Source organism: Arvicanthis niloticus, chromosome 26, assembly GCF_011762505.2.
Source record: "Arvicanthis niloticus isolate mArvNil1 chromosome 26, mArvNil1.pat.X, whole genome shotgun sequence".
NCBI lineage: Eukaryota > Metazoa > Chordata > Mammalia > Rodentia > Muridae > Arvicanthis > Arvicanthis niloticus.
Genome location: NC_133434.1, coordinates 33116843 through 33141315, shown reverse-complemented (window position 1 = coordinate 33141315; position 24473 = coordinate 33116843). Strand labels below are relative to the sequence as shown.

The following is a 24473-nucleotide window of genomic DNA, read 5'->3' as shown; positions in this document are numbered from 1 at the left end:
GATTCACCAAAGAATGACACCCCAGACTTAAGTAGTATGTAAGTACAAAGAGTGTTTTATTCTGCAGAAGTCCGGCATTGTTGGGGGTCTTCCATTACCAAGAGAGAGAGAACTAAGTGAACGTGGGGGGCCTGATTTAAAGCACATTAGGGGATTCTGGGCTCGGTGACCTTCATCCTATTCCATCTCTAGGGTATGGAGGCTAGCTGGAAACTGCTGATGCATTTTCCTCGTTTCAGGCCAGGTGGTGGGACTGTTTCTGATGGCAGTGCAGTTTCTAACTCGCTGCCTGAAGCCTGGGTTTTTAGGCCTAATCTCCTGGACTGCCAAGTTGAAGCCTGTCATGGAGTCAGCGTCTCATTACTGGAACTTGCCTCACTTTGTAGACCTGACTGGCCCTGAGCTCACAGAGGGTCCTCCTGCTTCTGCCTCCCCGCCTCCCCGCCTCCCCGCCTCTCCGCCTCTCTCTCTCTGCCTCTCTGCCACTCTCTCTCTGCCCCTCTCTCTGCCTCTCTGCCACTCTCTCTCTGCTCCTCTCTCTGCCTCTCTGCCTCCAAAGTGTTAGAATTAAAGTTCTGTGCTACCACCACCAAGCCTTGCTGGTTTTTCTTAGAGCTCTCTGAAGTTACATGTCTGTCCTTTGTAGCAGTTACTAGTCCTTTGGAAGTCAGACACACTGTTTTCTGTCTGTGTTCAATGTGTGTCTCAAGTGCCGTGTTTCACAACCGTTTTCCTCAGAGCTTCACATTGAAGGGAAATATTTAGACCCATGATTTAAGAGGAGCAAACTGTGGCTTGGAGCTTAAAGGACCACCCAGGTAACACTGCTGGTGTAATGGTGCCAGAACTTTGTTCTGCAGAGGTGCTCTGGGTGCTAAGACACCAACCTGCTTTCATGCTGGTGAGGGCTTATGATGGGGTTACGAAGGGCCCGAGAAAGCAGACCCCTGAACCAGATGCCAGGACCCCGAAGCTTGTATGTAAAGGAAGAAGTATTATATTTCCTCTAGAACAGTGGTTTTTCAACCTTCCTAATGGCTGTTTCTGCAGTGGCATTGATGACTTCAGATTCACACTTGAGAAAGAGGAACACAGGGCTTAGTGACAACCTCCACCCCACCCCCAAAATAACCACCTAGTCAGGAAACTGTAAAATTGTGATACACAGGATATTGAAGTGTAGGTCTTCACTGTTGAATGCTTCTGGCGGGGTTACAGGTGGGGAAGGACCTGTTTGTCTTTAAAGGGCTGGCCACTGGGAGTCTGGCCATGCTCCAGTGAGTAAGTATATGGGCAACACACATCAGACTCTCTGGACTTGTGTGTTTTTTTTCCTTCTTTTTTTGGAGGGGGGTTGCAGGGGTGGCAGACAGACTTTGGAGGACTGGGAAGTGTGATTTTGAGGTAAATAATGTGAAATTCCCAAATAATCAATAAAAATACTACAAAAAAAAAAAAAGAAAAAAGAAAAAAGAAAAAGAAAGAAAGAAAAGAAAAGAAAAGTGAAGGGCTGTTTGTCCAGAGGACATAGTGTGAACATGGGAAGGAGTGAGGAGCTTGACCATGCTGGAGCCAGCTAACCTGGGGCTAGGACTCAGAAACGGAGTACATGGAGTTCCATCACATGGGGTTCGGGACTTCTCTGTTCTTCACATGAAGATGTTTTGGGTCAGAACATAGTTCAGACAAACAGGGTTGTGTGTTTGTTGTGGTGAAGTAGTGGGAACACCAAGCAGTGAGCACCAAGCACATCAGGCCTGGTGGCTTGTAGTGTCGGCAGTGGAGAGTAAGGTGTCCACAGAACAACAAGTACTTGTTTCTGGGATAGGGACTCAAGGGATGGGCCCAGCCTGTCCAGTAACTGCTGCTCCACTTTTGTGTTCTAGGTTGAATCCTAAGAATGTCCACCAGAGGCCTACAGTAGCTCTGTTGTGCGGGCCCCATGTGAAGGGGGCTCAGGGTATCAGTTGTGGGAGGCACCTAGCCAACCATGACGTGCAAGTCATCCTCTTCCTGCCCAACTTTGTCAAGATGCTGGAGTCTATTACCAATGAACTGTCTCTCTTCAGCAAGACCCAAGGTCAGCAAGTGTCTAGCCTAAGAGGTGAGCATCAGCATTGGAGTGGAGCTCAAGGGTAGAATACTTACTTTATGTGTAAAGACCTAGGTTCACAAAGAAAGTGGCTCTCAATAAAGGTCACAGCTTCCTGCTTCCTTGGTAGCATGACAATGTGGTGGTGCCACCTGGTGGTGCCAAGTAGAAAGGCATTAATTACATGGGGAGAGTTTGCTTCATTGGCTCAGTATGGTGGTGCCCCACATCTAAAATCTCAGTTCTTAGGAGATAGGGACAGGATATTCATGAGTTTGAGGCCAGTTGGGATTACTGTGGAGGAAATACCTGCATGCATGCGTGTGTGCATGTGTGTGCGTGTGTGCACGCACTTGCGTGCATGTTCTGCTTCCAAGAGCATCTTTAAATTACCTAAAATAAAAACCCAAGGCCCTACCCTTTTCCTGCTACTCAGAGAGCTAGATACCCACTGTCTCATTTCATAAATATTTATGGGACTGGCACTGTTCCCAGTTCTGGGAATAAACATGGAAATGACTTTTTGAATCCATTTTCCCAGCCGGGTGTGGTGGTGTGTGGCTTAATCAGAGTTCTTGGGAGGCAGAAACAGGTTGATCTCCCTGAGTTCAAGGCCATCCTGGTCTATATATCAAGTTCCAGGGCTGTATATATTTGAGACCCTGTCTCAAAGAAATAAAATCATTTCCCCATGATGTGATTCACACTGTGGTTAGAAGAGATGAGCATACAAGTAACCAACCTCAGGTCAGTTAGTACTTAAAGGTCAGTTAACTGTAGCAGGGAGGACGGAGAATGCTGGAGGCTGGGTCGTGAAGGGGTTTGAGCTTTGACTCCAGGTGGGATGTAGTACTTAAAGGTAAGTAAACTGTAGTAGGGAGGACGGAGAATGCTGGAGGCTGGGTCGTGAAGGGGTTTGAGCTTTGACTCCAGGTGGGATGTAGTACTTAAAGGTAAGTAAATTGTAGCAGGGAGGACGGAGAATGCTGGAGGCTGGGTCGTGAAGGGGTTTGAGGTTTGACTCCAGGTGGGATGTAGTACTTAAAGGTAAGTAAACTGTAGCAGGGAGGACGGAGAATGCTGGAGGCTGGGTCGTGAAGGGGTTTGAGCTTTGACTCCAGGTGGGATGTAGTACTTAAAGGTAAGTAAATTGTAGCAGGGAGGACGGAGAATGCTGGAGGCTGGGTCGTGAAGGGGTTTGAGCTTTGACTCCAGGTGGGATGTAGTACTTAAAGGTAAGTAAACTGTAGCAGGGAGGACGGAGAATGCTGGAGGCTGGGTCGTGAAGGGGTTTGAGCTTTGACTCGAGGTGGGATGTAGAGTTGGTGGTGGTAGGACACAGATTATCTACTAGGATAATTCTCTGTAGACAGAATCACGCTGTGTATCCATGGTTGGCTTGGAAGTCGTTCTGTACACCAGTCTAGTTTTAAACCCACAGACTCAAACCTGTTTCTTACCTAGCTCAGCTGCTAGACAAGCACTCCGGGCTTTGAGTGGGAGATCGGGTTACAGAAAGGTTCTGAGAATTAGAGGTAGCAGATAGCTGGGACAGGAGCTATATTAGAGGGGGTGATGGAAAGTGCTTGGCTTCTGAATCATTTGTGAAGCTACAGAGTCAGCTTACCAGAGAGAAGCAAGAGGAGAAATAGGAATGGCTTTAGTGAGCGCCTCAGGAGGCCTAGGCAGAGAGATTCCCAGCTTAGAGGCCATCCTGGGCAACTCAATAACATTTAAAAAACAAAAGACGAAAACGAAAGGCTAGAGAGATGGCTCAGTGGTTGAAAGTAATTACGCTCTACTTGCTGAGGTCCTGGATTCAATTCCCAGCACCTTTGAGGCAGCACAGAACCTTCTGAAGCTCTAGTTCAAGGGGTCTGACATTGTCTTCCGCCTTGAACATGTTGTACACATTCATACGTACACATAAAATGAATAGATCTGAGAGAGGATGAGAAAATGCTCTAAATCTTTCGTCCTCAGTGGGACTTGGTAGAGAAAGAACCTCTCGGGTTAGATGGCTCTTAGGGTTCAGGGGTTGGAACCAGTGCTGCTCAAGTAGGAAATGTGACTGTGGAGCAGAAGGAAGGATCCAGCCTGGAGTTTCAGGTGCTGTGGAGGCAGAGAAGCTGTTAGGAAAGAGGCCGAGGAACTGGGTTCTTTTGTTTCTGAAGCCAAGGAGTGACATGTCAGGGAGGGGGTCAAAGTTAGAGTACAGAGAGAGGTCCCAAGAGGGAAAGCCCTTGCCAGAGGCCACCCGGCAAGTCAGGAGGACTAGTCCAGAACCACAGGCTTCTCCATGCACACAAAGGTTTCTGCTTGAGGGACTGACTCATGGCCCACTGGAACTTTACCTGCATGTGTTTTAAGTAGGGCAGCCTCGAGTTCCTGATTGAGCAATACCGTTAACTGTAGGCTGAGCACTAGACTGAGTGAGTGCTGGAAATGGATTACAATCTCTGATGCAGTGCTGTTGTCTTAGGGTTTCATTGCTGTGAAAAGACACCATGACCAAGGCAAACATTTAATTGGGGGTGGCTTACAGTTTCACGACAGGAAGCATGGCAGTATCCAGGGAGACTTGGTGCTGGAGAAAGAACTGAGAGTTCTGTATCTTGATCCAAAGGCAGCAGAGGGAGACTGTCTTCTGCAGGCAGCCAGGAGGAGCCTCTCTTCACCCTGGGTGAAGCTTAAACATAGCACCTCAAAGCCCACCCCACCCCCCTGTGACTCACTTCCTCCAACAAGGCCACACCTCCTAATAGTGCCACTTCCCATGGGCCAAGCATATTCAAACCACCACTGCCTGTGGTCCAGCCAGTCCTTCCTCAAGCTATCTAAAGACCTTCCTATGGTAGCTGCTTCAGGAAGCTGGCCTGCGGATACTGACCCTGCAGTCTAGTCTCATTGTTGCTCATATCAGGTTAATTCTTAGGCTAATCCTATATTTGCATACATATTGAAACTTCCTGTTCTTACTGCTACAGAGGACTATAGTCTGGTCAGAGCAGAGGAGTCTCTTTTTTTTTTTCTAGAAAGACAAAACCCCCCATTGTTGCTTTACTTAAGTTTGTGTGGGTATGCATGTGTTAACGGCGTGTGTGGAGGTCTGAAGGGTAACTTAAAGAAGCCTGTTCTTTCTCCTACCATGTGTATCTTGGGGATCAAACTTGGGGCCTCTGGCTTGGCAGCAAGTGCCTTTAATGGAAGTATTGAACCATCTCCCTGGCTGTTAGGAAGCCCTTTAGGTTCCAGGAGGACAGAGATGGTTTCCTCCTCTTCCTAAGTCTGGGCTGAGTGGAGGAAAGGACCCATTTGCATGAGGAATTCCCAGAGAAGGGCAGGCTAGCTGCCAGTGGGAGCTAAGTCCAGGCCAGGTTTTGAGTAGAAATGCCTGTTGGCAGCTGGTGTCTCTGCTGGACCCTGAGAGCATCCTGAGAGGGCTGACCGCCTAACATCATGAGGGTTAGTCAGATATAAAACCCTATCTGCAAGGCAGAGGAGGTGAGAGCCTTACGCCCTTGCGAGGGTTGGCCTTTGGAGAGGTATTAGAGTGGTACAATCTAGAAAACGAGGTATTCCTGGGACCTGGTGTGACCTGCTGTCTGTGTGTTCCAGGAATTTTCAGATGTATTTTTCTATCTGCAGATCTCCCTACTAGCCCTGTGGACCTGGTTATCAACTGCCTGGACTGTCCCGAGAATGCCTTCCTTCGAGATCAGCCCTGGTACAAGGCAGCTGTGGCCTGGGCCAACCAGAACCGGGCACCAGTACTCAGCATAGACCCTCCTGTGCATGAAGTAGAGCAGGGCATTGATGCCAAATGGTCCCTGGCACTGGGCCTGCCTCTGCCACTCGGGGAGCACGCAGGCCGAGTCTATTTGTGTGACATTGGCATTCCCCAGCAAGTCTTCCAGGAGGTTGGCATCAACTACCACTCACCCTTCGGCTGCAAGTTTGTCATTCCCCTACACTCTGCCTAGAGGGGCTTTGGGCAGCTGGACCCTGTATTCCCTGCACTCCTGCCGCCAAACCCACTAAGGGACGCCTTAAGATGTGAAGCTTTGTGGACCTTATAGACTATCTCTTGGGTTTGTTTCTTCTATGAGAGAACAAAACATACTTAAACTTGCCTGCCACCTTCCCTTAAGCAGGGAAGGCTTTCCCACTGGCATGTGTCAGGGGTAGAGCAGTGCTCCAGGCATCTTTCTATCCTCCCCTGCCTCCACTTAACTAAGGGGCTTTGTTTACAGACGTAGGCAGCTCTAAGACTGTTTCAGGTTTACATCTACTGGGCATGGGCTGGCACATTGTGGGGTGGGCCGGGGCCTGTCAGGGCCTCCAACCACTCTTAGTTCAGAAGGCTTTATGTCTCCCATGCTTCCTCTGGCCCTGCAAGCAGACAGCCCACTCTTCCTGTTACTACGTGGATTAGGCTGCATAGCAGCTATCCAGAAGACAAACCTGTACTGTGTCTCTGCTTCCCCCCCAAGGCCACCAGTTTGTTTGGAAACTTTGGACCCTTCTCAGATGTTCCAATTTTATGTGGGCACTTTTCCTGAGGAGTGTGTCGAGATGACGGCTATGGTGAGATTTTGGACTGGCTGCTCTGCTGTTTGTCTGTCACCTTTAGCAGTTTTGTGCCTGTCAAGCTACAATGCCCACCGCCTAGTTAGGAACCAGACCCTCAGGATGCAGCTCTTCAGTATTGGGGAGACCCTGGGGGAGCTTGGTGCTGAGCCAGAGGAGGCTCCCTGGTGCTTCAGTCCTACCATCACTTCCTACCTCCTTGTCCATAAACACTGTCTGCCCCTTCTCCCTGTCTCTGGAAATGGCCCTTTACACCTATCCCAGGACAGGTTACATGTCCCCCTCCTGCCATGGCTTCACTCCAGTTTATTCCTTTATAGCTGTCCTCTTCAGATGTGCAGACTTGGAACTAGTGGCCTGTCTCAAACATGCCAAAAATGAGCCCAGTTCTAGGTGACCGTAGTGGTGAGATTCAGCTCTGGGAACGTCACACTGCTCAGATCCTAGGGCATTATCCTCAGGATCTTCCTGGGCTTCGGTCTTTCAGGTTATTAGGATAGAACTATGCCCGGAGCCTTAGCAGAGACCTCTGAGGCTTTTCCCCACAGGCATTCTGCTGTGCCTGTCACTAGTTGAGGGGTATAGGTGAACAGGCAGATGGGCTCGCTAAAATGTTTGGGTCAAGGTTTGGGTAAACCCTGGTACCATGATTTCAGGCTGCTCTCTTGTAGGAACATGGCCAGGAACAGACGGTAATAGCCTTTCCTGTCTATCTTTTCTCTTCAGTTATCTCAAGCTCCAGGAAACAGGCCAGAGGACTGGGAGCCTCAGCTGTACAACAGGACTTTAGCTTTCAAGCTAGGCCTCTTTTCTAAAGGCAGGGTTACGATTGGGACAGCAGGCACCCACAGGTTACTAGACACAGGCTACTAGACACGCAAAAAAAGGAGGTAGAACTCTGGACCTGCAGATGGCTAACATTAGGCAGTTCTCCCTGCTCTTGGCCTGGACCTCCCTAGAGTTCAAAGTGTTACTCCTGCCTGCAGCTCTTTTTGGAAGTTCCTGCTCAATAGCTGGTCTCAGCCAGGTGTCAACTCTGTCACTAATGCATGCAGCTCTTGGTGAACCCAAAGCCAGCACAATAAAGTGACAGAACTCTGTGCTATCTTAACTGCTTTGTAGAACAATGGGAGTGCTGCTTCTCTAGTTCCTAGGTGCCTGCCCTCATCGCTGGGATTGTTGGGGATGGAGATGGAGTGACAAGACAGCTGAGGCATAACCAGATTTTGTTTGGTTAGCTGTAGAGAGCTGTGTCCCTTGAAATGAAGGTGCACGAGCCTTTCTAGGTCTGGCACGTCTCCTGGGGCCAGAACTCTACTTAACCCTAGAGCAGGGCTTCCCAAACTGCCAAAGGCTCTGACCTTTATAACAGCTTACTATTATAGACATCATAATATAAGGATGTTTTCCTATGGTCTTAGGTGACCCCTGGGAAAGGGTTGTTCAGTCCCTAAAGGGGTTGTCACCCACAGGTTGAGAACCACTGCCCTAGAGAGATGTTCCAGCTTCTAGCTTATGCATTGGCTTGCCTTTCTGTGTCTGGCCCAATCCACACTTAGCTTTTTCCACAAGCTGAGCTGCTAAGAAAGACTTTATTAAGTCAGTCAGCATAGGGAGAAGGCAAGGAGCCTGGAGATGGACACACTGGTACCAGGGGGTTACAAACAGTAAGAAACACTTTATTATAACTTTACAACATATAAATAGCTTGGGTCCAATCTGTGCTTTCTGGCAGCTGGGCACCACATCCCCCCATCCCTTGCAGGCTCCTGCCTTCCTTCACATTGCACTGTTCATCGGTGGCTCTGGCTCTGAGGCCAGTGGGAGAGGCTGGAGAAAAGGGGCCAGCAGCCCAGTCCAGCTCCCCAACTCTTCATGTGCTGGCCTGCACCTGTCATCTGCTGGGGTTACGGCTGCTGTGGAAGGACCGCTCCTCAGGGGTCAGGCCAGCAAAGAAGGGGTGCAGCAAGGCTTCTGCCAGTGTGATGCGCTGAGCAGGGTCGAACTCTAACATCCTCCTCATCAGGTCAAACAGCTGCACATGCTCCAGGGAGTCCTGGAGCATGTAACTCTGCTCAAGGACACAAGGTGCCTCAGTTTGACAGCAGGGTTGTGGGAAGCCACCGCAGTCCCCTTGCCTCTGGGATGCCTTGCTGGGATGGGTTGAGGAGGCAATGATGCCTCCTTGGAGGACTACTTCTGCCTTCCAGGACAGAACAGCCGCTCCTTTCCTTTCATGCTCACAACTTAGGCTACCGGGTGGGATCTTGATGGGTTGGTGCCTCTACCCCACATGCAAAGTTCTGATGGGTGGGTAGAAATCACCTCTGCAAAATGCACTTGTCCAGGTACCAAATTACAGTTGACAGGCCTCCTTTGACCACATCTAGGTCTTCCCTCCCCCGTGCCTCAGTCCTGCCTATTTCTTCCCAAAATTCAAAGAGAGAGGGACAGGAAATAGCAGTCTGACAGCTGGGTCTTCTGGCTTTTTTCCCTATTACATTCTCAGCCACCCTGTGTGGACATGGGGCAGGGCTAAGGGCCCCTCAGGGGCAGCTCGCAGAAAGCCTCACTGCCAGGACCCAGTAGTTTCGGGTGCTGCCTCACAGAGAACTGAGACGATCAGGCAGCTGTTGGCTGCCCATCCTGTCTCTGCTGCTTGTTTGCCCAATGCCTGGGGTCTCCTTGGCATGAGCTGATCTGGGGGAGCCAGAAACTGACCTTCAGAGGTTTGCAGTTCTCCTTCACATACCGCCCATCAGAGCTGTTCTCATCCCAAACCAGGCCCCCTTTGTAGAAATATTTCTGCTTCCTGGAAAGTCAAGGGGGAGGAGAAAGGGGAGTCAAGAAGTAGAAGCCCTTAGGGTCTAGGGTTACGTGGGAAGTGGGAAAAGGTGCCTTCTGTCAGTCTTCAGGTAGCAAAAGGGCCAGAAAAGAGGTGTGGACCTGACCTAGTAAGTGCAGGCAATAGCTTTTACCAGACTGGTTTGAGAGAGACAGTAAAGGCTGTGTAGCACCTTGGAGAACCACAGAGTACTTGGCAAGGGCTGCATCTCTGGTACCCTGCTGATCCAGAGCCATGGAGACTAACCTGGTACGGTGGATCATATGTGATGGGATGGGTCCCAGGATCTTCTCCATCATAACCAAGTGCTCTCGATTTTCATGGGTCTGCAGAAGACCAGAGACAGCAAGTAGGAATTAGGCCCAAAACCTCCGCTCACTTTGGGAGAATAAAGCATGAGAAAGGTCAAGAGCTCTCCCTGCTCCAGGAAAGGAAAACCCAACTTGGTGGCAGCCCATAGGCCTGGAACCAGGGCCAAGCCCATGCTCTTCAGCCCCCCAGGTGGACCTGGCTGGCTACTGGCCTACCAGTTGGTTCTTCATGCAAAAAGATGCCTATGATATGCCCCTGCCCAGACAGAATCTTTCTGTACCCAGCCTTGTCCTTGATGAAATCTTCCCTACCTGTTTTAGACTCCAACTGATTCCTTCCCCTGAGCAGCTATAACCCTTTTTAACTAGACTCCTATCATAGGGATGGAAGACATCGATTCCTCAACCACACAGAGCTTCCTACCCATGTACCCTGCAATCCACCAATGCAGTACTGTACCTGGAAGAGAGTAAAGCCACGGTAGTACTCGAAGAGAATGCAGCCGATACTCCAGACATCACAGGGCTGTGCCCAGCCCAGCTCTGTAAGCCAAGATGGTAAGATATGAGACCCAACACCCCAAGTTCCTAGGAAGCTACAAGTCTGGCTGGCAGACTCTTGCCCAAGCCCCACTAACAAGGCTGTTTCTGACTTAAGACCAAGTTTACCTCATCTCAGGTATTATCTAGGCCTGGATGGCAGATTGATGGATACTGTTTACCACCACTTGCCTCATTTTGAAACAGGGTCTTGGGTAGCCCAGGGTTGGCCTTAACTGATCTGTTCTGCCTCTACCTATTAAAGGCTTAGATTATAGGTGTATGCCACCATATCCAGCTATTCACTTTTTTAAAGAGGTATTTATTTATATATACAGTGTTCTGCATCCTGCAGGCCGAAAGGGAGTGCCAGATCTCATTATGCGATCATAAGCCACCATGTGGTGATTGGGGATTGAACTCGGGACCTCTGGAAGAGCAGCTAATGCTCTTAACCCCCAAGCTATCCCTCCAGCCCCAACTATTCATTTTGATAACTGCCCAATGTAAACAATATTGAAGGCTATGAAGCCACTCACCTAGGATCACCTCAGGTGGGCGGTAGTGACGGGTGGCCACAATGGTGGTGTGATGTTCATGGTCAAATGTGGCACTGCCAAAGTCTGCCACTCGGATGCTGGTATTCTTCACTGACTTCTCCTCGCAGCTCTGAAGGCAAGGCATGCCACCTAGGTCAGTCTACTCAGGTAGATGACCTACCTTAGAGCAGGGCCACACTCTTGCCCACCCAGTCAGTGCTGTCTACCTTGTGCTCATTGTAGAGGGTTTCAAACTCAGAATTCACAAACAAGATGTTCTCTGGCTTCAAGTCTGTGTGGGTCAGCTGGTTCTCATGTAGAACTAGGAGAGGGAGAAACACATAGTGAGACCCTAGGCTTGCCCACCAGTTCTAGGCCCTAGCCTTTCCCAGCTTTCAAGAGCTCTGTGAAACATCATAAGCATTCAGAAGGCAGGGATGGAAGGAGTGTTTTCCATTAAAAAAAAAAAAACAAAAAACCCTCTACCACTCTACAGAGGCAAAGCCTTGCCATCTCACTGAAGCTGCAGCACGGGTAAATTCTTTTCCTCGGCACCAGCTATCTCACTAACAGGCCTCACTGCACCAAAGGTATGCACCACATAGGGATCACGTGCCTAGGAAGGAACACCTCCCTCCACTCATTACTTTTCAACCTCAAGGTTCTCACTTGGCCTGTAAGATCCTCACAACACCATGACCCCCCTGAGCTGGAGCACTCTCCAGCATGTTCCTTCTCCACTGGAGTGAGTCAACACACCCCAGACCTTTGCAGAGCTGTGTCCTTTACTGGTTGGCTCTTTTGCCATCACCTATTCAAGCCCTGCACATCTTAGTTCTAAACCTTTTACTTGTCACTTCCCAAGTTGCCTTTCAACGAAGTTCTCCAGTGGTGCCATCAAAGCTGCTCTTCAAGGTTGGGGGACAGATGGGTGATGGAGGTGTCTGAGTAGCAGGACCTGAGAGTCTGTCAGGTCTACCCTCTACCTTTCCCTCCTTTCTATAAAGGTGAAGGCAGTGTTAATAGCCAGAAGGCCACTTCTAGAGTACTTTCCTGTTTTCTTCCTAACCTGGGGAAGAGCCTGGCCCATGAAGTCCCTTTAGGGGACTCAAGTTTTTCCATCCTTTGCACTGTAATTCCTATCTGAAGGCAGAAGGACCTTTTAGCCAGAGACTCTAGGCCTGTGAGACTTTGCAGAATGATCAACAGTATGCTGGAGGACAACAAGACCACCAGGTGACTTTTTTTTTTCTTTAAAAAAAAAAAAAAACAACAACAACAAAAAAAAAAAAAAAAAAAAAAAAAACACTCCATGCACCAACCAACAATGAACACTTACATCTAAGGGCATGACAGAGCTGGTAGGCCATGTGCCGGACATGTGGTAGGGGATAAGGCTGGAAGTTGTTCTCCTTCAGGAATTCAAAGGTGTTCTTGCCCAGGAGCTCAAAAGCGATGCACATATGACCATGGAAGTTGAACCAGTCAGACATCAGGACACAAAGGCTAAAGGAAAAGAACAGCTGGGGTTCAAGATCTGCCTCACCTGAGGCCCCAAAAGGCCACTGTTCTACACAGCAAGGTAAAAGGCAAGTCTCAGAGCCAGCCAGAGCACACGTCTCAATCCACATCACACATATGGGCTCTAAGCAAGAACTGTACTTCCTGTTGTATGGCGAGGCCACATTTGATCCCAGCTCACTCATGGCACCCAGGGTGAGCAGCCCTGACAGTTACTGAGGGACAGATAGAATTGCTCCAGTACAGCGTAGGTCTCCATGTACTGCTCAGCTTCTTGAGGACCTGGGCAGGCACATCACCTTTGCTGACTGTAGCACAGTTAAGTGCTTGTAGAGAAGTTGACTGGTGTCTTCTTTAAGTGTCCCCAACCTGTTAAGTCCCTTAACTTATAACTGCAAGGCTTGGGCTACTTCAGAACACAAAGCCAGGCAGGGTAGGGCCTGAAGTCCAAGGGTTCTTTACAGAAAGAACACCTGTCAAACTTCCTGAGTACTGTACCAAATTTGGGGACACTGAGATGTCCCAGGGAGTCCAAGCAGCTGGAACTAGAGAATGCCACCCCACTGAGTGACTGATGCCTGACCACTCTTTGCAGATACTCACAACTTATTTTCTTTGTCTTTCTCCTTGATTTTCTTGAGAACATTAATTTCTAGACGAGCAGCCTCCCGATACTTGCCCACATTACGGATGATCTTCAGGGCAACCTGTGACTTCCCTCTATAGAGCAGGAAAGAAACAAAGGTTCCCATAAGCCAAGTGCCCAGCTCCCTCCTCTTCCCTGAAACCCAGGAACTCATAACAAACCCCACTACATAAACCACAAGTCCTAAGACTGTGTTCATACTTGAGGTCCAGCCTGTTGAAGCAACACCAGACCTCTGCTCACCATACAACCTTCCCTGGCATCTGTATGGGTAGTCTAGGCTTTCAAGCTGTTATGTGCATTCAGGATCTCAGAAACTTCCAGCATCCCAAGGGAGAATCCACGCAGAGGCGTCGAGGTCGTCCTGACCACTCCTAATCCCTGGCAGCTTACCTGACAACCTACTCTGCAGGCCAAGCTTTTCTGACCTGGGCAGTAGTGAGACTAAACAGTTAGGGCCAGTAGTGTAGTTTTCCCTGGAAGCTTGGGCCACTCCTATACTACACATTAATCTAGGTCCTTTCCCCCAACTATCTAACTGTCTCAGAATTTACCACCAGCTACAGAGGGCTAAGAACTCTTTGTCAGTGACCCAGGGGAGTCCCTGCAGTTGTTGCTCTACCCCCTATACTCCACTCCCACTCCAGGAGGCCATTTGCAGGAATGTGAGCAGACAAGGAACCCTGTCAGGCTAGGTTGCCAAGACTTGCCAAAGAGAGTTAGTACTGAGATACCAGTGGAGACCTGAAATGAGGTGGTCCTGGCCCACCAGGGTGTATCCTCTGATACCTCAAGGGTTGGCCTTGATACTGGGAACAAGTTCATCAGCCTACAAGCAAAGACAGTGTCTTCAGAATGCCCTGCTTTGCTAACCCTCATTTTTTTCCTGGTTTCTTGGGCAGTGCAGGCCTAAAGGAAGAGGTCACTACTACAAACTTCTGAAAGAAGGTCCCTCTCCCACAACAGTCCCATCTTTAAACATATGTGTAACTAATTTCAAAAGAAGCCCCTGCCAGGGCTTCTGGCAGAGCTGGAGTCCACCTTCACTGCCCCTGCACTCCCTTTGCATTTCCCTTAGAAGGCCCAGGACCTTGTCTATCCTCTAGTGACTTCAGACACTCATTCCTACCTCTAGCTACTCAAAGAGGGACAGCCCACAGTATGGCTGTCTTCCTAGGTCAGAGTTCTTGGTCACAGGACAGTGTGGATGTGTCCTTTATACTCATTCTAGGTTCATGATATTGGAATGGGAATGGGAGCAGGAGGACGTCTGTCAGTCACAGTAGCAATTCAGCTCATAGCTGAGGGAAGGAATGGCAGACTTTGGGTCTAATGGTCTTTTCTGAGCAGCTCACTTAATGTGGGAAACCAAGAACAGCAGGCCCAGCTCTGTCATCAGTGGCTGAGGTGTGACTTGGGCAATGCCAGAGCATCTTCCTAGTTCGTCTCTGAAGCAGTGACTAGCATAGCTCAGATGAGGATCCCAGCGCTCCGTCGCTAATGCACTAAAGCAATTAGAGGCCATGAAGGCAGGAACACCACTGGCTCCCCAGAGGGTAGCCTCGCTAACATACAGCTACAGGGAAGGAAGCAAAGGCTCGAGTCTGGCAGACTCAATGATAAGGGGTAAGGGTTATACCGCTAGGACTGGAGAGAATGATTTGGCTTCAGCAGAATGACACAGATACTGCCTTCCCAGTCAGCATAGACTATCCATGACCCTAGCCACACTGGGGTAGATAGTAGCTGTTTGGTAGAAAGGCCAAAGTGTCATTTTCCTCAGCTGGGATCTCTCAGGCAGACATGGGAGGGGCAAAGGCACTATCAGGTCAAGCCAGCAGCATGCTCAACCTTCTGGCTAAGAGGAGAGGCCATTACTTCAGACTTATGAAACAAGGTCCCTCCCCATCTTTAACATAGATGTAACTCATTTCAAAAGAAGCCCCTGGCCCTGCTGGCAGAGCTGAAGTCTACCTCCACTGGCCCTGCATGGACTTCCTTTGAATTCTTCAAAGGTTACCAGGACCTTATATGTACCTTTTTCTCTGCCCAAGAAACCATAAAAATGGATGAGGCCTGGCCAACAATCTCTAAAAGCTCACGGGATGCAGCACTAGGCTACATATCTCATGCCACAGTTCGGAAGTAGGTAACCAGGGAAGAGGACACACTAACCAAAAGTTATAGTAGGGATCTCATGTGCCTGTGAAATCCCAAGAATGTCTCCCTTATTTCATGAGATCAACAAACCCAACACACATCCAGCAATGGCACTACCCTCCAGAAAGAGCTGCACTAGCTCTTTCATGGCTGTTCGCGTCAGCATGCTCACCTGGCATGGTCCAAGCACTCCACCACCTTGCCAAAGGTGCCTTCACCCAGGTTCCCCACGATCTCATCTGCGAGAAAGAAGAAGCTGGGCATCAGAGTCCGAAGGGTGGGAGGGTGGCAGCTCCTGCAAGTTCACAGCATTCAAATCCTCAAAAACAACAAAGGTTCTTGCTCACTGCTACACTGTTTAAAACAGAAGTTGCTAGTGTCTGTGTCATTCAGGCAATTACTGGTGGCCCCACTAAGGCGCCACGCGCACTAGAGGCCCCTCCGCGCAGGAGAGGTCTCATCTAACAAGGGGGGTAGAAAGTAGAGAGGTAAAGTTTTACGAAAGGTGGCTGTACATCGCTCTTGGAGCCAATCGCCGATCCGGCACACCAGGTGGCCCTCCTTGTCATCTTCCACACTCCGGCTGCTGCGCTTACTGCTCTGTTGGCTTCTCTGCATGCACCGCCCCCCGAAACGCCATCCGACCAATCGCATGGTAGGCGGTTCCGATTGACAGATTGAGGTGTCAGTCAAAGGCAGAGGTGGAGACGGTGAGGAGCCGGTGGGTTGGTTGGTTGGATTTTCCAGATCCCAGCATTTCATAAGGCACACAGCATATATAACGATAGGGATATTGCAAGGGACACGTCAAGACACAAACTGACTTCAAAACAGAAAAGCAAAAACAGCTACAGGTATGTAAGAAAACTCGGACATTATCTCTAAGAAGAGTGCCACAAATGCTCAGAAAGATGTCCAGCCTCTGACACAGAGGGGCCAGGCCCCGAGGACAGCCACAGCCCTGACTCCCTCCTCTTCTAAGTCTCCCCCTCCCTGGCCCTCCCATGACTCTGGCCAGAGCTGAAGACAGCACAAAAAAAGGCGGCTGGCCCAACCTGAGTCCAAGCTTCTGGACCGGTTGCAGGCTATCCTGGCTTCGGCAGCAACAGATGCTCAGCCTTTCTTTGCCTGCCTCTGCTGGCCCACACAGCCTTAAACATGTTCAACAGCTGCCACGTAGAACCAAGCTACTACCTGCCCCCATATAACATCCTTGGCCAGACTTAACCAACTACCAGAAACAGACTTATGCCAGCAGCCCTCCTGCCACCAGACTCCAGCAGGAAATGAACCTGGCTGAGATCCTTTAGGCCGGCCGGCCTTTAGGCCTCAAGCCAGCTCCTGACCTGGCCTTAGGACTTCTGCCACTCCTAAGCCAGACCCATCCCACAACAACAGAGGGCACCAAAAATAAGCAGAGCACCAGACTTGCACTGCCATCCAGTGGCAGTGAATGGCACTGTGTGAGGCCACAGGCCATGCTTCATTCACCTACCAAAGTCAACCTTCAACTCACGCCACCCAAGTCACAGCGCTGGGCAGAGAAGATACCTCCACCAAACTCACCACTAAGGCCTCTCGGCCAGCAGGACAACACGGGGAGAACGAACAGAAGAAGAGAAGACAGCACATGACCTCAGAAACACAAGTGACTTTCCTTTCATGGGATTGAGTACAGTGTGGGCTCTTGGTCTATTCAACACACCACCCTAGAATGCTGGCCAACCTCTGTTCTCTAAGTGGCCTGCAACAAGGTGAGGCCTGGGACCTCATCACACAGACAGCTGCCTCTCCTTACCATAAGGAACCCACCTACAAAGGACCACAGTAGAAGAGAGCCTGGCTGCAGCTCTGATGAGAAGCTCCCAATCTGAGCTGACCGACAGGGCAAAGTGACATGCTCTTAGAGACCACCAACTTGAAAAGGTAAACACAGCAATTCAAGACCCATATCAAAAAAGAAAGAGTAGGAAGCCAGGCAGTGGTGCCTAGCACTCAGGAAGTAGAGGGAAAAGGATCATGAGTTTTAGGCTAGCCTGGAATACGTAAGACTTTCAAAAACAAAGAGGAGGTGCAGGGAATGGGGTGTGACACAGCTCAGTGGTAGAGTACCTGCCAAGTATATATGGGCCCTGGGTTGGACTCCCAGCATTTAAAAAAGAAAAAGAAATGGACTGGTAAAGTGTCCCTTTTTTATTGGGTAATGCAGCAGACTCTGGTCCTCTGGGAGAGGAGGGCAGTGGAGATGAGGCTGCAGAGGTGGTCCAGTCCACGCTCATCAAAGCCTTAGCTATGGGCAGGCCTGATGGGGACAAGACCGGATATGAAAAAGACCAGGCCATATAGTCCCAAACCACAAACCAACAATCTTAGTACCAGTCCTGAGAAGTGTGTCCCAATCATGTGTCCCATGTAGCCTGAGTCTGGATCAGTGGGTAGACAGACAGGCTGGAAATCAGCCATCGCCGGAGCCACAGCCCCTAGAGTTGCCACTGGCAAGGGGCCAGAAGATGGAAGGCATAACATCCTTGCTCAGTCCTGTACCAGACAGCACACACACACATGCACACACACACCTCATGTGTGTACCCACAATGGTGTTATATACACAGGGTTGCCAGTACTCACCCAGACCAGCTAGCCTGAGAGAAGGCGAGAAAGAGGTGAGGCCTTTAGGCCCCTATTAGCACACTTTGGCCACCACTCACCGAGGAGGCGCTGCTACAAGACCTGGTACGGCGTTTGTGACAGTGATGGGCATGCTTGCGGGTACGGTACGGCCCCCTCTCTCGTGACCGTCTCCGATGTCGAGAACGTGAAGACCCATAGCAGTCCTCTCCAAAGGATGGGCTCCGCTCTTCACACCGATATGTATCGCTGTCACGGTGTTCCCGGTACCTCCGCTGGTAGGGTATACGATCATGGCTGCCAAGAGGGGTCAGCAACATGAGTCAAGAAGGGGCCTACCAGCCAGGTTCCTGCCAGCATGCAACAGGCCTTTGGCAGGGCCCCTTCAAAGGCTCTCAAGGAAAGCCTGTTAGAGCTGAAGTATCTAGGCTGAGGGGGAGTAAGCAGGAGAGAAGATGGTACAAAGGTACCAAGCTCACGCTCCAGAACCCTTGGGTAGTGACAGCAACCCTCCAGTGTCACAAAGGGAGGAAGCAGAAGATGACAGGGAGCACAGGGAGGCCTCCAGGAGGAGCAGAGTTGACCAGTCTGGTACAACTCTAACTTTGGTCTGGGGACGTAGATAGGACTTGGGACCTATCTAAGGCTAGGATGATGTGCCCACTTCCACTGAGGAAGGCTCAAGGGTAAGGTACTGACCTAGAAAATACAGAGGGAGAAAGAAAGGGTAACAAGGAAAGTAACTTCTATTGAGGCCAGGAAAAGGAAGTAAGGATAGGCAAGGATCCCAAAGAAGTCAGGGCAAGAACCTATGGGCAGCAGGGCAGAACAGCCTCTACAGGAGCCTGAAACCACCAGAGCCTCTCAGCCACTTTGCTCATCTAGCTAAGGAAAGTAGTGTTTCTTCCAACCCAGACCCACTCACCTTCTGGACCGTGATCTCCGTGGGGGAGGCTCCCTTCGGGATGGGTATCGAAGTCGACCTTCATGCTCCCGACTGTAAGACCGCCTCCTCTTCCAGCGGTAGCTCAGGTATGGATCTGGCTCTGGGGAACGGTATCGCTTACAGTGATGCATCTAGGCCACAAGAAAGAGAAAGCCCTGCTCAACACACAGCTCACTGCTTCCAGCCACAGGGCTGCCTGCTGCAGCCAGGTGCTCCTCAAGAAGAGGCCCATTGTTCTGTTTAGGGGCAGCCCCTCCCAGGGGTTTATGAAGTAAAGAAGAACTCTGAGGTCACAGTGACAGAACAGCAGACAATGGATGGATGACTCCCTCCTTTGCCAAGTGAATAAACAAACAGGTGCCTGTCCAGCATGGCCTAGGAGCCTAAACACTTGAACTGTGTAAGTCAGGGCCCAGACACAGAAGTAGATACAGTGGGGTGCTGAGCACTGCCACCAAGATGCCAAGGACAGGAGGAAAGGACAGCTTTTCTGCCTCAATTCCTTCATGCCTATGGGATCCTGTAACCTAAATGTTCTCGAAGCCTGAAGCTAATGAACTGGTGGCGTAGAGCCAATGTACTAAACTGAAACTTGCCTGGCTAAGGCAATGAACTGGACTCAACTCAAAGAAATCCAAAACTCTTCAGTCAGTGGAACCACGATAGAAACGAGAACTCTGACCCTTGAGCAAAGACACAATGTCTCACCAATATTCCCTACCTCTATCAGTTTCCAGCCAAGTGGGCCCAGAGCCCAGAATGCCTGCCCAGCTCTTACCGACCCATCCACACTCTCAGCCCAGGAAGGTGCCACAATCCTCAGGGAATCTAAGCTTCTTGCCTGAGGCACATTTTAGTGGTCCTCAGACCAACCAGAGTCCCATACCAGGTGTTTCCTCTTTCACCAACAGCCATCCCTTCTAGCTCCTCCTACTCCAGCCCTCTCTCTTATGCCTGCCTGCCTGCCTCCCCCCCCCCCCCCCCCCGTCTGTCCATCTGTCTGTCTGTCTCTCTCTCTTTCTGTCTACACTGGGAAGCAGGACTGGTATTCCTTAGCCACTGAGCACTTAGATCTACGTGGGCCCAGTAACCAGTTGCGAGAGATGCCTACATGAGTCTTGCACCGGCTGCACCCATATCCAGACGGCCAGACATGAGAGCACAGCTTGTTTGCCTTCCAAGCCTTCAACTGCTCACACCCAACCTCTAGTAGTGCATATTCGTAGGCTTGCCTGGCCAAGCATCTTTTAAACAAGTCCATCAAGGCTGCTCCATCTCAGCAGCACAGTCCAAAGATGAAAAGGGTACTTATGCCTGAGCGGAATGGGGAGGCAATTTACCTAAACCTCTGGGAGCCTCTGGGAACCTACGAAAGGCACTGCCATCTATCTTCCCACTAGCAACCCACCATCTGAAAAGTCTGGGCTCCCAGAAAGCCTTGGCGATAAACACTGCATAAAATCAGTAGATATGTTGTTTTCCCAATCGTCTGAATGTCCCCCCAACCCCATTATCTTATGGCAGGTGCTCAAGCGATGGCCTGAACGCACTATCTCATGTCTCACTAACTGACCCAAAAGACATCCTACTGGGCCATGGCACACGTCTTCCCAAAAGGCTAGTGGACCTGCCCATCTTCACCAGGCAGAGCACACCCTAAGCATCCGATTATCTGGAGGATGTGGTAATGTGGTCTAATCTACAGCAGGCCAAGACTCTCCTTCTGGGACCTAGATGGATTTCTATGAGCACATATGTCTACTTGAGTGGAAAGTCACAGCTTCAGAGTCGAATGCCAACCTGACCCACAGCACTGCCACTTCACTGTTTGCCTTTGGGCAAGTTGTTAAACCACTCTGAGCTTCAGCCTCCTCTTGAAACAAGGGAACAATAATCTCTTACAGGCTCTGTAAGAATTAAATATGTCTGCCCTATAAAGTCAAAAGCCTAGCACAGGTTTGGGCCACAAGAAGTACTAAAGACAGCCTTTCATTAGCACTGAGTAACACTCAGGGCTATGTTGAATGCCTTAATTTATAATTCCTTGCAAGGGACCAGTAGGAAGTTTTGGCAGGAAACCCTGAACTGAAGTGGAGCCCAGTGCTGCCACTTACTGGTCCTGTGGCCTTATACAAGTCACTCTAGACCTCAGTTGTCATGCCTGAAAAATGAAGATAACACCTCCCAGACTGGCAAAGATAGCCAAGTATTTTGGCCATCAAGTACCACACATAAGTAGTAACGGGGATCATCTCCCTTGCAACACATCCATCCAGGCAGGTGAGAAACGGGAAACACCAGGTGGCCCACGTCACCCTCCCAGGCAGGTCTTTCGAGCCTATTTCTCACAAATTCCCTGATTCCTTGAGACCTCAGCAGAGAAGCTTTATAAAACTTAAGGGCCACAATTATGCTTTGGGAGTCTCTGCTCTGCACAATGAAGAAAAAGGCAATGTGACCAATGAAACCAAGCTAAGGATGCCAGCTTTTCTCTGAGCGCAAGCCTCTCTGGCTTCTCATTTGCTGTTCCTGGCTAGAGAACCGGGCTAACAAGAAGAGCAGCCAGCCAGGTCAGCGGCTGCCCTCCCGGATTCCTGCCACCCAAGCGACCCATGGTTATTTTTGGCTGGCAGTGCCCCACCACTGCAACCTCAAACCTGCCACCTCGCAAGCTGCGGCTGCCACCGGGCAAAACGCTCCTCCTTTTCAAGGGCACGGAAGAGGGAAGCTGGAAGGCCGCCAACTCCGCCTGGATGGGGGCTAGACTCAGGCAATTCCCACCCAAGCATCAGGGCACCCGCACCCGGAACTAAAGCATAGAGGCTCCCGACCGGACCGAGGAGCAGCCTGGACATTTGTACTCCTGGCTTGGTCTGGCCCATTCTCCGGGACGGAGCGGTTCCATCATAACAAAACACAGAGGGGGCCGGCGGCCCGCACTTGAGTCCCTTCCTTCTGCCCGGATCCCAAGGATCTCAGAGTCCCGTTCCCCGTAACCGCCAAGGGAAGACCCGGCGACCAAAGGGATGGCCAGCCTGGGCCAGAATCAAACTCCAGGCGGCGCGCGAAGGAGGTCTGCGGGCTAAGCCTCGAGCTCGGGGCAGGGAAAGCCTTTCCAGGATAGCCTAGGTCAGACGCGACCCCAGCCTGCGGGCCGGCGCAGGGCCCAAAGTGGATCCTCCCAGCCGGCTCCGAGGCCGCTGGAGCTCCGCCTCCAACACCGCGGGAACCAGAAAAGGGGTCTGCAGTGACCGCCCTCCGGGAGAGAAGCGGCGGGTCAGGGGTGAGAGGTCGGGACCGCGGCCTGACGTGGGCCGAAGAGGGGACAGGTACATGCCGAGACCCGACCGGGTGCCAAGATACCCGTACCAGCTTGGCCGTCCCCACCGACTCACCCCAGCTGCCCGGCCGCGGGCCGGGGCCCACACTCACCGTCTCCCAGGCTCCGGCTGCGGCTAGGCCCCACTCCCCACTCCGAGCGCCTCTTCCGCTTCCGGCTCTGGCCTCCGCCCGTGGCAGCACCGCCCCCTCGCGTGACGCAGCCGTCGGCGGCCCGGGCTCGACCCGGCCCAGAGGCCTGACCGCTCTAGCCCCCAACTCGCAGACTCTGGGGGACTGGCCTGCCCCACCAGGGTCCGGTCCGCAGCGGTGGAGGTCTCTTCCGGGAGGTCCCGGGAGCAGCCTCGGGCCGCGGCCTGCACCTCTCCGTGCTGTAGTGCACGTAGGCCCCCGAGGCCGCATCGGTGCGCGGCTGCGACCGCGGTCTGAGGCCGGCTCTGGGCCTAAAGGAGGAACCCACCGGACTGCCAGGCTGGGGCCGCTTCCCCGCCGCGGCCCAGCTGTGCTCACCAGCCTCTTCCTACGCGCGGAGAGGACCGGCATTGTTCTCCCGGGGCCCGGGAGGGCGCTAGAGACGAAGGCGGTCGGTGCGCCTGGGCAGAGGAAGGCGGGCGCGACTCCGCTTGCGCGCAAGAAGCAAACGACACATTCTGCTCTCCGCTTGTGCGGGTTTTTTGAAAGTCTTGGCGCCACGCCCCAGCTCGCTCGAGCTTGACGAGCAGTCTCCGGGAAGATCCCCACGAGCCTCGGTGGTGGGGTCTGATGGCGAGGACGTCCCCTTCCCTTGAACACCTCAGAGCGTCTTGCTGTCAATCAGCAGGGTTGCTGAGCTGGGAAACCTGCGCCACACAAAAGCCCCGCGCCGCGCCGCGCCGCGCTCCCGCTCTGCCACTCGAGTCACTCGGCCAGTCCTTTTGCTGCGGCATCGGACGTGAGGCACCCAGTCTAGACCCCTCCCACCTACTGTCCAACGCTTTGTTGTGGCAGGATCATGAGGTCTTATTTTTTCAGAAGAGTATACAAGTAGCAGTCCTCTGGTAGGGCCTCGCTTTGACAGCGTCCCCGCCCCCGCGCGTCGCGCAGCCAAGCGGGCGGGTGCGGCGCCTAATTGCCCCACGCCACGCGAGGTCCGCGAGGCTGCGGCGGCCAGCCAGGGCGGGGCATAGCTTTAGGATCTTGCTGACTCAGCGGGGACAGCCAGGGTTTCCCCGGTGCCCCCTCCCCATACAGGATACGCGCCCACCAGGTGCTGTCGCTCCCGAGCCCCACTGCAGCGCTGAAACTGTCTTTGGAGACCTTTGGCTTTGGTTCTGACGTAATGGCCCAACATCTTCATCACCACCCAAGTAAACAACAGTGTCTGAGTTTAAAAGCTGGGTCATTATGTTTGCTAACGCAAACTCAAACTGACCCCATAGTCACCTTCCAACCACACAGACATTCAACAGTCATTTCAACTGCTTCTGCCCCTGGGTCCTACCCCCATTGGTTCCCAGCCTAGGAGCCAAAGATTAAAATATCCAGGCGTCAGAAGATGCAGCTCCCACCTGGCCAGGCCCACACTGACAGAACTTGATTCATTCACAGGCTTCGCCTCCCACCAATGCTGCCCACCCATGTTTCCATGGCTACGGGAAAACAGTATCCTCCTGATTTTGATGATGTCCAGTTTAAGACCGACATCCTCAAAAAGTTCCTGTCTCCTGCCCTACCCCAAGCGTCAGAAATGGGATGGTTTAGGCAGTCTTGCTGACTACCCTCCTAAAATGAAAAATCTAGGCGATCTATCCGCAGCCTGCAGCCCCTCTACAGAGAGGACCTCTTGCTGTCGCTAATACAGGAGCTGTCTCCTAGCTCTGTCCTCTCTCTCCAGAGGCTGCAGCTTGGCCTTCCTTCCTCCTTGATGGTCTCCCATTAGACCTTCGTCCTCTTGTCTCTCTTCATAAAGCCTAGCAGAAGGAAAGAATTGGTCCTGAAGTAAAGTTAGGTCGACTAACTTCTCCCTATATACACATCTCATCTCTCTAGTACTCTTGTTGAGGGGAAACTCGGACCAGGTCCTCCACCCCGTACCCATCCCTGCGCTTCCCCAAAAGGAGGCTTGCTGCTCACCTACTGCTCCTAAGCACCCCACTCTTCCCCAGCCTGTGCCCTGTGTCATCAAGGCTGTGTGGCTGGTTTGCAACATGACTCCAGGGCATCCAGGCGATGACCCATTCTGCCTTTACTCAACTCCTACAGCTTCTATTGCGCCTACGTTTCTCTTTCCTCCCAGGTTCGTGGGCCCCAGTGCTCTCTCATCTGTCTGCCCTTGAA

General features: G+C 51.5%; 2 protein-coding genes across 12 annotated transcripts in view; one reads left to right on the top strand and one right to left on the bottom strand.

Annotated features, from left to right (window-relative positions):
• The window catches only part of Edc3 (enhancer of mRNA decapping 3), a 48735-nt gene extending 38056 nt beyond the window's left edge, over positions 1-10679 (top strand). For 2 of the 6 annotated variants that reach the window (XM_076925588.1, XM_076925586.1), the window contains exons 6-8: positions 1887-2104; positions 5741-6012; positions 6586-7793. In XM_076925588.1, coding sequence (XP_076781703.1) covers positions 1887-2104; positions 5741-6012; positions 6586-6654 — 559 coding nt within the window. In that variant the 3' untranslated portion in view covers positions 6655-7793. Of the gene's footprint in view, positions 1-1886; positions 2105-5740; positions 7794-10220 lie in introns of those variants that run through there. The other 4 variants (XM_076925590.1, XM_076925589.1, XM_076925587.1 and 1 more) reach the window with 3 other exon arrangements.
• Clk3 (CDC like kinase 3) lies at positions 8341-23221 on the bottom strand. 6 transcript variants are annotated; one of them, XM_076925579.1, is made up of 13 exons: positions 22251-23221; positions 18798-18949; positions 17953-18169; positions 15760-15856; positions 15417-15483; positions 13042-13158; positions 12257-12423; positions 11145-11239; positions 10918-11047; positions 10299-10381; positions 9774-9853; positions 9404-9494; positions 8341-8753 (listed from the first exon to the last, which is right to left on the bottom strand). In XM_076925579.1, the coding sequence occupies exons 1-13, from the start codon at positions 22698-22700 to the stop codon at positions 8577-8579; spliced, it is 1923 nt and encodes a 640-aa protein (XP_076781694.1). In that variant the 5' UTR covers positions 22701-23221; the 3' UTR covers positions 8341-8576. The 6 variants fall into 6 exon arrangements, with proteins under 6 accessions (XP_076781694.1, XP_076781697.1, XP_076781696.1 ...); XM_076925582.1 differs by having other exon boundaries at positions 22214-22274; XM_076925581.1 differs by lacking the exon at positions 22251-23221 and adding an exon at positions 21622-22025.
• Between the last annotated feature and the right edge of the window lie 1252 nt (positions 23222-24473).